This window comes from Pipistrellus kuhlii, unplaced genomic scaffold (assembly GCF_014108245.1).
Source record: "Pipistrellus kuhlii isolate mPipKuh1 unplaced genomic scaffold, mPipKuh1.p scaffold_m20_p_2, whole genome shotgun sequence".
NCBI classification, from domain to species: Eukaryota; Metazoa; Chordata; class Mammalia; order Chiroptera; family Vespertilionidae; genus Pipistrellus; species Pipistrellus kuhlii.
Window position 1 is genome coordinate 177579412 of NW_023425515.1, and position 10563 is coordinate 177589974.

Here is a 10563-nt window from a genome sequence, read left to right on the forward strand (position 1 = left end):
AGCTAGTGTGGGCGGGCCCTGCCAAAGAAAAGGGAAAAAGGGAGGAGAATCTGAGGCCAGTTTTGCAATCTACTGCAGCTCCCTCAGGGAAGGGGAGAAAGCAAAATCTCTTTCTCTGTGGCCCATGGATCCCCTAGGCCAGTGTTTCCCAAACTTTTGACATATGTGTACCCCTTCTATAATTTTCGTAATGCTGGGTACCCCTCATACTCATGAGAATGTAGAATTAGGCGCAGCTAAGCACGATGCAGTGCATATCCCCACCAAACTCTTCCCGTACCCCTGGGGGTACGAGTACCACACTTTGGGAAACACTGCCTAGGCCACAGAGAGGGGGCCTGGGGAGAGATGACTCAGACCCAGAGGCATCCCTGAGGCCTCCAAGGGCCAGGGCCGGGGGAGGAGTCTGGATCCTGACTCTACTGACTGAGAGCCCCATATAAGGAGGGAGCAAATGGGAGGACTTCTTGACAGGGAGGTAGCTGTTTAAACTCTGGCTCCCGTCTCCCTTCAGCCCACCCCAAAGTCATGCTCAGGGCTCAGTCCTCCACCCCCACAGACTTGTCCCACCTCCCAGCACCCCTTTGGTACTGCAGGGCTGGGATGGCTCTGGGATTTCTGCACCATCCGCCATGGTTCCTCATCACCACCATAACTGATGTCACCTCATCCACAAGGTCAAGGAGTCCCCGTCCTTCCCTTTTATGTCACGCACACGGCCTCAGTCTGCTCTTCCCCACAGGTGGCTGCACTGGAGCGGCAGATCTTTGACTTCCTGGGCTACCAATGGGCTCCTATCCTGGCCAACTTCCTGCACATCATGGCGGTCATCCTGGGCATCTTTGGCACGGTGCAATACCGCTCCCGGTACCTCATTCTGGTATGGCTCATGACTCCTCCTAAGCCACCCCCTTCTCCTCACCCCCTTCCATCGCCCCCACTTCTCCAACCAAAACTGTCCCCCCACCCACCACCACCACCACCACAGGCACGCAGACCCCTGCCCTGTTGGTGTGAATGCCCAAATCCCAATGCTTCTTCATTCAGCAGAGACAAGATTGGCATTTTTCCTAAATAATTTCCTAGGGGAAAAAATCCAACTATGAACATGATACATCATTTGAGGAGTGCCTACCTTGTGTTTGGCTCTCTGCGAAGGAGTCCCTTGCTTTATTGGATCTTTACACAGCTCTGGGAGGTGTGTCGCACCAGCTCCATTTTCTGTGAGTCTCAGAAAGGTGACAACACTTCCTAAGGTCACACAGCCAGTGGGAGGCAGAGCCAGGACTAGAGCCTCAGATCCAGAGCGGATGCTCCTGCCACCTCACCAGGCCGCCTCTGGAAGCCCGTGTGAGGAAGGAGCCTTGTCGAGCCTGGTTCCTTGGGTTGCTTCGGGAAAGCTTGGCGTTTGTCCCTCGTCCCTCGGTGCTCATCGAGAATACTGCTGAGAGTGGCCCTGGGCCCATCCCCAGAGTGGGTTGTGTCCCTGGCTCCTTTTTCTGAATCACATGTGTCAAACACAAGGCCCGCGGGCCAAATCCGTCCCGCCAGGCCTTGCAATGTGGCCCGCACCGCGCTGTCATCACTGCACTCCACTGCGTTTCCATCACAATGACAGTTTATGACTGTTCAGTAAACCATTCGGCCCGTGATTTAGGCTGGATTTTAGATTTTGGCCCCTTCTCTGATTGAGTTCGACACCCCTATTCTAAATCCTGGCTGGTCCTGGCTGGTCTCTGTCTAACTCCGGTTTTCAGTTCCTGTGTCCCCTGCTCTTCTTCTGTGACCCATTCACCACTTACCTCTCTTGAGGGAAAAGGCTTTTCAGCAGATTCACTGCAGAAATGCTTGGCACCTGCAATAACAGTGACACCCAGTGTCCTGCTACCCCCAGCGCCCTCTAGCCCTCATTCTGGGGCTTGTCCCCGCCTCCCAGAGACCAGGAGAAGAACATGGCCCTTCCAGGGTTTTCTCTCATCTGAGTGAGACGTGAGAACCCTTCTCTCCAGTTCTCAGGATGCCCAGGCACCAGTATAAAATGCTGCGCCTGCTGGTGGCAGCCACAGGAATTGTCGGCATAGGGTTTGGGTGCAAATAGCCAGCCCCGCTCCAGCTCTTGGCCATGTGCGGTGGCATGGCATTAGTGGATAGCATTAGTTACCCTAGGACTTGGGTTTGAGTTCCAGCCCTGCCTCTTTCTAGCTGTGTGATCTTAGGGGGGGTGGGGGGGAGACTCTCTCTAGGCCTTAAATTAGTTATCTTTGAAGCGAGGACAATGCCTTCCCTGCAGGGCCGTTACAAAGACTGGTTTGGTATAAAAATGATTTGTTAACGATTCTCGGTGCTCTAGAAGCAAGGTATTCGTAACTTCCCCTGCAAAAGTCTTCTCAGTCCATTAACTCTGTGTCCATGGACGTACCCCCAGCCCACTCCCCCAGGCCCCACCCTGACCCCACCTCTGCTTTCCCCAGTATGCAGCCTGGCTGGTGCTTTGGGTTGGCTGGAATGCGTTTATCATCTGCTTCTACCTGGAGGTTGGACAGCTGTCCCAGGTAAGCCTCAGGCCTGGCAGTGCCAGAGCACACAGCCTGACCTCTCCCCTCCAGTGATAGAGGGCTGGGGCATGCTCTCTTTGGTGAATTTATTTGGGGGGAGGGATTATCTCTTGAAGAAACTTCCCTCCGAACACCCAAGTAATCTATTCCCATCTCCCACCCCACATTTTTGTTTCTGGCCCCCTCTGCCCTCTCAGACACAAATGATGACGGAGCAGATAAGAATGGAGATGAGTCTGTGTGAAGATGGGCTGGGGTCATGGCTGATAACAAGCTTTGTAGAAACTAAAAGTATATGGTGGCCAGCAGATCTACTCTTAGGCCTCACACATCCTCAGTGCAAGGGAGGTGAAAATCCCATGCATTTTGTACTGTTTAGACCACAAAGATTTGAGTTCAGTGGTGATCAATATTTTTCAGAAGAAAAAAGAGATTGAGCCGAAACCGGTTTGGCTCAGTGGATAGAGCATCGACCTGTGGACTGAAAGGTCCCAGGTTCGATTCTGGTCAAGGGTGTGTGCCTTCGTTGCACGCACATCCCCGGTGGGGGATGTGCAAAAGGCAGCTGATTGATGATTCTCTCTCATCGATGTTCCTAGCTCTCTATCCCTCTCACTTCCTCTCTGTAAGAAAATCAATAAAATATATTAAAAAATAAAATTTAAATGAAAGTGAAAAAAAATATTAAAAGAAAAAGAGATTGACTAGAGTTTGTTTGGGAAAAATTGAACAGACCATGTCCCATGGAAAAATACTGAAGAAAGTAGGAATATTTAGCTTTGAGCTCGAGACTGGTTTGGCTCAATGGATAGAGCGTCGGCTTGGGGACTGAAGGGTCCCGGGTTCGATTCCGGTCAAGGGCATGTACCTTGGTTGCGGGCATATCTCCAGTAGGGGGTGTGCAAGAGGCAGCTGATCGATGGCTCTCTATCCCTCTCCCTTCCTCTCTGTACAAAATCAATAAAATATATATTTTTTTAAAAAGTATTAAAAACCAGTCATTTAAGAAAAAAAAAAGAAAGTAGGAATAATTAGCTTTGAGAAGAGTAAACCCAGAGGGTATAACTTCCATTTTTTAAAAAAACGTTTTTATTTATTTATTTTTATTATATTTTATTGATATTTTACAGAGAGAAAGGGAGAAAGATAGAGAGCTAGAAACATCAATGAGAGAAACATCAACCAGCTGCCTCTTACACACCTCCCACTGGGGATGTGCCCGCAACCAATGTACATGCCCTTGACCAGAATCAAACCTGGGACCTTTCAGTTCGCAGGCCAAAACTAGACCACTGAGCCAAACCGGTTTCGGCTCCATTTTTTTTTTTTTCTTTCTTCATTTTTTAACTCTAACCCAAGGATTCTTTTTTTTTTCATTAATATCTAGAGAGAGTGGAAGGGAAGGAAGGAGAGAGAGAGAGAAACATCAACATGAGAGTGGGTTGCCTCCTGCACGTGCCCCTGTGAGAGCTAAGGAAACTGCAATGGAAGTATGTGCATGCCCTTCGGTCCACAGGCCCACACCCCAACCACTGAGCCAAACTGGCCAAGGCACAGCTTTCATTCTTAGATATTAAGAAGGCAGCATTACATGAATGAGAGCATTTGGCTTTGTAGTTTGACTACCTACTAGATTCAAATCCAGCTCCAATGTTTTCTAGCTGTCTGACCTTGGGCAAGTGTCTTCCTCTCTCTGAATTTCAGTTCCTTATTTAGTAAATTCAGATAGAGCAACCCTGACTTCCTTTGATTGCTGAGTCTTTGCACCTGGTCAGCATGCAGTGACTGACTGTTAGTGGCCTGTGTGAGTGAATGGATTAATGGACACGGGGGTGCACCTCATAGATAACAACTTCTGGCCTAGGTCAGCCGCTTCGCCCGAGGGAAAAGGTTTGCCCAGGGTCACACATGGGGAGCAGGCGTGGAGAGGCTGAATGGGTCATGAAAGGGCCTGTATTGAAGATTTCACCAATAGCTGGAAACTTGTATCTGGTCACTGTTAATGTTCTTTCCAGCCCTGTAATCCTGGGGTTCTGTAGCTCAGTACCAACCCCTTCTATTGCTGATGGGATGGGGAGGCTTGCATGGTCATCACGTGCCACCTACTGGCCAAATGTGGATCTGCAGATACATACTCTTCACACCCCCTCACCCCCATCCATGCCCTCCACAATGCAAGTGATGGGAGGAGGCTGCTCTAACGGTCCACGTGTGAAAGAGGCTTTATATATAGTCTCCTGGGCCGTGGGGAGGATGCTCCCACCCCAGCTCAGTATCCTAGGCCCCTCTACCCCCAGGACCGGGACTTCATCATGACCTTCAACACATCCCTGCACCGCTCCTGGTGGATGGAGAACGGGCCAGGCTGCCTGGTGACACCTGTCCTGAACTCCCGCCTGGCCCTGGAAGACCACCATGTCATCTCTGTCACTGGCTGCCTGCTCGACTATCCCTACATCGAAGCCCTCAGCAGCGCCCTGCAGATCTTCCTGGCTGTGAGTCCTCCTGTCCTCCACCTCACAGCACTCCCAGGAGTGGAGTCTGAAAACCCCTTTGCATAGCCCTACTTAAGAAGGGTTGAGTCTAGGTCTTCCAGCTTGCCTGGGGAGGATTTCCCCACCCCACATAATTGTCTTTCCTCTTAACAAGCCAATAAGATATTGTCCAGATCCAACTGGGGAAATTGAGGCTCAAATAATTACTTGTCCAAAGTCACACTCCCAGGACAGAGACTGGAACCAGGAAGGTTTGACTTGAAGGCCCAGTCATTAACTTGGAAGTTGTTATGGGTTTGCCTTCATATCAGCATGCCCTGCCCCTCCAGTGTGGATAGGCAGGGCCAGGCAGAGGGTGGGGGGAGGGTTTCCCTCCTCCTCATCCTCTTCCTCCCCCAGCTGTTCGGCTTTGTGTTCGCCTGCTACGTGAGCAAAGTGTTCCTGGAGGAAGAAGACAGCTGTAAGTGTGTGGCGCCCTCAGGAAGCGGAAAAGCCTGGCCGCGGGGCACCCCGGGCTTCAGCACCCTGGACAGGGGCCCGCACCGCCTCGGTGGGAGGGAGCCCGGGGCGGCCCCTCTCTGAGTGGGGAGGAGAGGAGACAGGGGTGGGTGACGTTTATATACGGTAGTCGGACCATTCTGGACTGAGGTCCAGATGTCCAGGTACCCAGTCCAGGGCTCCAGGACCCCCGCCTTCCCCGCCCCTGTCAGGCCCTGCCCCTGGGAGGGGTTCCACAAGGCTGGTCCCTATCTGGCACCTCCCATTCCCAGCGTTTTTCCCCCAACCCCGTCTCCTCCCCCCAAGTGGCTCAAGCCCTGCCCCCAAGAACCTTCTCCCTTCAGAATGCCCCGCCCCCCGCCCATTTCTAACTAAGTGCCACCTTCCCTTCCGCAGTTGACTTCATCGGTGGCTTTGACTCCTACGGATACCAGGCGCCCCAGAAGACGTCGCATTTACAGCTGCAGCCTCTGTACACGTGGGTCATGGCGCCGAGCAGGGTGGGACGGGGGCCCCGGGCGTTAGAGTCGGTAAAAAGGAGAGGAGGGGTGGGAAGAGCAGACGGACGGATCTCTCTGTTCCCCCATCATCCGGGATCCACTTTCCTAACCTGCCTTTGTTTCCTGCAGATCGGGCTAGCTTCAGCCCCACGCCCACCCCGGTGCCGAGTGCTTTGTGCTAAACGGACAGCCACTGCCGCGAGCTCGGGGCCCAGAAGGCAGGCGCGCCCCCTGGTGTCTGGCGGGCTGACTGCAGCGGATCTGGCCTGCAGCGGACTTGGACTTGGCCCTGTGCAGCCTGGATGGACTTCAGGGATGGGGCGGGGCGGGGCGGGGTGAGGGAGGGGAATCTCGGGGTTTGTATTTTTTTTAAATCTCAGCCTTGGCGGGCGCTGGGGCCTCCCTCCCTTTTTCCAGCCTCTCTCTTTCAACCTTCATTCAGCATCCTGTTCACTGTCCAGAGAGCAGAGGCAGGATGGACACTCACCCCATCTCACCACACTCATTTCACTCCGCGAGCTCGGAGCAGGAGTCCTGGGTTCTAATCGCAGCTCCATCACCGACTCTCTGTGTGGCAGCTGGCAAAGCCCTGGCCCTCTCTGGCCCTCAGTTTCCCCACCTCAGATAATTAAAATAACCCCTTAGCAGATGGAGCTCTTTCTAGCCTTCTCTCTCGATGGATTCTTGAGTTCCCTGGGTTAGGCGGGGGTTATAATCCCCATTTTGCAGATAAGGAAACTGAGGCCCAGAGGGGGTAGAGTGATTTGCTTTGAGGCCACACCGCTAGGCTTTTGAACACAGTGTACTTTCTGTAGTTTCAACCTCCAAAACCCAGTGCCTGGTCTCCAGATGTCATTTTCAAACCCCTTTCCAACTTAGACACTCTAGAACCCGATGAGATCCACACCGTATTTCCACATCACCGCCACCACTTGCCAACGCCTCTCTTAAAGCAATATACCCGTTCTCTCGTCGGGAACTGGACATAGGGAGCCCAGGGCCCTGAATCCAGCCTGACCCACCGGGAGGCCTTCCTAGACTTGGCTTCTGTCCACCGTTGGCAAACCTTCCAAGCTCTCTCCAGGAAAGGGGATTCCCAGTCAACTGTCAGCCCCCTTTCCAGATCCCTAAAGCTGCTGCACCTGTGGTCCCCTCCGCGCTCAGCAACTCCACCTGAGCAGTTGGAAGACCTGTGACTTAAGAGCGGAAAAGGGCAGCTCAGCTCTGCCAGGTCACCACGCTCACAGATCCCTAGCATTTATGACTACTCCAATGCCCTGGAGAAGAGGTAGAGAGGGCTGGTGTGGGGGTCAGGAGGCCCAGCACACTAACTTGAGAGCAAGTAGAGATGAGAGCTCCTTCTCCCCACCTCCCTCCACAGGCATCCCAGAGCACCCTGCCTCCTGGGCCCTGGCGGGTGAGTCCAAGGGCAGGAGGGTCAGGCCTCAGCTCCAGCCTGTGAAGTTGGAGTGGCCCTGGGGAAGGAGGGACGGGAGGCCTCAGGGAGCTGGAGGGAAGTGCAGACCGTTTGCACACCTGAGCCCGTCTGTGGTGACCACTTTGTTCTGTGCTCTTCACTCTCTAGTATTTCCTACTGTCTAAAGCCGACACAGCCTGAGCTAAAACCCCACTCCGAGTGCAGCTCTGTGCCAAGGAACCAGCCCCAGGAGTTTCCCTGGTCACCACAGGCACCGAGGTCCCAAATGGTCAGCCTATTAGCCGGTGGGTACAGCTCAAGATGGGGCAGTTCCCTTCAGGCCTGACTGCTGCCCCACCACTTGGCTAACTCCTGCTTCCAGCCCTCTCTTCTTTCTCCTCCCTGCCCTCCTTCCCCCCAGCCAATTGTCATCTCGCCTCCACTCCCCCAACCCCCTTTCTACTCAAGGGGTTTAGCCACTGGTGCTTTGAAGCCTTTTGTTTTTATAAGACAGTTTTTGCAAGGGGACCGAGTTCTCACTGGGACCTTGCAAGGCAGGGAGCGTTCCCCTGGTCTCTGCGCAGGCGGGTTGATTAAAGATGGTGTTTTCTTCTCTATCCTCCTGTCCTCCCTCCGGCCTTGTGAGTCAGCAGGGCCCCTGCATGAGGGTGGGCAGGGGCTGGAATCAATGTCCTTGTCACTGTCATTCCTGGGGCCCTGGCCTGGGCCTCTCACTGGCTGTGTAGCTTTGGGCAGGCTGTTCTCCCTCTTTCCTGGTCCATAAGATTCAGAGGTGGGACTGAGGGGGTTTCTAGGGCTTCCCAGTCCTTTGGAAAGCTTCCTATTTGTTTTGTTTTGTGTGTGTGTGTGTGTGTGTGTGTGTGTGTGTGTTTTAATCTTTTATATATATTTTTTAACTGATTTTTTTACAGAGGAAAGGAGAGAGATAGAATTAGAAACATCAATGAGAGTTGTCGATCAACTGCCTCTTGCACGACCCTACTGGGGATGTGCCCGCAACCAAGGTACATGCCCTTGACCGGAATCAAACCCGGGACCTTTCAGTCTGCAGGCCGATGCTTTATCCACTGAGCCAAACTGGTTTTGGCTACTGAACAATTCTTTCAACTTTTCTGGGTGACGGAACTTTTCCATAGTGAAATGTTCATAAACAATGGAAATGCAAGGAAGCTGGATGTTTAAACCCAAAGAATCATGCACAAGAAGGGATGACTAGAAAGTTGTCATGCAATTTTAAACGTATATCCCATCACCGACCACATGGCAATGCGAGCTCATGTTCTTTATAATTTCTTTAATCATCCTTTGCTTCTGTTTGTGAGTGAGTGTGTTAAAGGTGTTAATTTACTAGAATCGAACCCGGGACCTTTCAGTCCGCAGACCGATGCTCTACCACTGAGCCAAACCTGTTTCGGCCATTTTTATTTATTTATTTATTTATTATTCATTTATTTTTTAAAATATATTCTATTGATTTTGTACAGAGAGGAAGGGAGAGAGATAGAGAGTTAGAAACATCGATGAGAGAGAGTCATCGATCAGCTGCCTCTTGCACACCCCCCAATGGGGACATGCCCGCAACCAAGGCGCATGCCCCTGACCGAAATCGAACCCGGGACCCTTCAGTCCCCAAGCCGACGCTCTATCCATTGAGCCAAACCAGTTTCGGCCATTTTTATTTTTTGACATATATTTTTATTGATTTCACAGAGAGAGAGAGAAACATTGATTGGCTGCCTCCTGCACACCCCGCACTGGGGATTGAGCCTACAACCCAGGCATGTGCCCTGACCGGGAATGGAACTGTGACCTCCTGGTTCATTAGGTTGCCACTCAACCATTGAGCTACACCGGCTGGGGGCTGGGCAAAGCTCTCCACTTTTAAAGTCTTGATCGGTTTGGGCCCACTCACATAGTCCAGGAAAATATCCCCTTCTCAAAGCACTTAATCACATCTGCTAAAGTCCTTCTTTTAAAAAAATAAAGATTTTGATTGATTTTTTTGGGGGGGAGTAGTATCAATCTGCCACTCCACCCATTTATGGGTTCATTGGTTGATTCCTGTTTGTGCTCTGACTGGGGATTGAACCTGCAGCCTTGGTGTATCAGGACAACAGTCCAACCAACCAAGCCACCTGGCCAAGGCTGCAAAACTCCCCTTTGTCATGCCCACATTCACAGGCTCCAGGGATTAGAATGCGGACAGCTTTAGGAGCCATTATCCTGCCTTCCACAGGGAAGTTGTATCCAGGTTATAGCCCTGAATGCCAAACCAGGGGCATCAGGCATGGTGGCTTCTGCAGGATTTTGAAGAAAGCCACCAATTAGAGCTGTCCTGCAGAGAGAACAGTGGGGCTGGAGAGGGGCGGGTTGGAGGAGGAGAGCAGGAAGCAGTGTTCTTTTGGGAAGAGGCCTAGGGTGTCTCAGTTCTGTGTGTTTCATGGGGCATATGTGTGTGACCATGAACTCTAACCTTGGAGGGTAGCACAGCAATGAAGAGCATCAAATGCAGAAGTCAGGCATACCCGGGTCCAAATGTATCACTCTGGCCCCTGCTGGTTCATCTCAGTGGACAGTGTCCGCCTGTGGACTGAAGGGCCTCGGGGTTGTAAGGTTTGAGGCGCAGGAAATTGACCACCAAGATATATTAAAGTAAAATTTATTCCCCAGTAGTGAGCGGGACTCAGGGAGGTAGAGAAATCAGAATTGAAAGAGTGGGGAGGGGAGAAAGGACCCAGCGGGCTGCCTCCATAGATGGCGATGTAGAGAAGCAACACGTGGCTGGTCTGGGGAGTCTTTTTGAGGGGAGGATCAGGAAAGGGGTTAGACCCAGGGCGGAACAGGAAGGGGTGGGCTCCAGGGCACTTCGGCACGCGCTGATTGGTGGTTCAATGTCTTGGGGTTGTCTCTGTGGCAGATGCCAGTAATGTCATAATTCCACCCACCAGTCTGGGGACGGGAGAATCTCACAGGGGTCAATTCCAGTTAAGGGCACATGGCCAGGTTTTGGGCTGGATCCGCAGTAGGGGGCGTGCAAGAGGCAGCCGATCAATGATTTTCTATCTCTCCCTTCCTCT

General features: G+C 52.2%; 1 protein-coding gene across 2 annotated transcripts in view; it reads left to right on the top strand.

Moving 5' to 3' along the window:
- Window positions 1–8082, top strand: part of NKAIN1 (sodium/potassium transporting ATPase interacting 1) — a 39664-nt gene extending 31582 nt beyond the window's left edge. For both annotated transcript variants that reach the window (XM_036446761.2, XM_036446760.2), the window contains 6 exons: window positions 743–880; window positions 2472–2552; window positions 4853–5050; window positions 5450–5510; window positions 5945–6026; window positions 6178–8082. In XM_036446761.2, coding sequence (XP_036302654.1) covers window positions 743–880; window positions 2472–2552; window positions 4853–5050; window positions 5450–5510; window positions 5945–6026; window positions 6178–6187 — 570 coding nt within the window. In that variant the 3' untranslated portion in view covers window positions 6188–8082. The remainder of the gene's footprint in view (window positions 1–742; window positions 881–2471; window positions 2553–4852; window positions 5051–5449; window positions 5511–5944; window positions 6027–6177) is intronic.
- Window positions 8083–10563: the final 2481 nt, after the last annotated feature.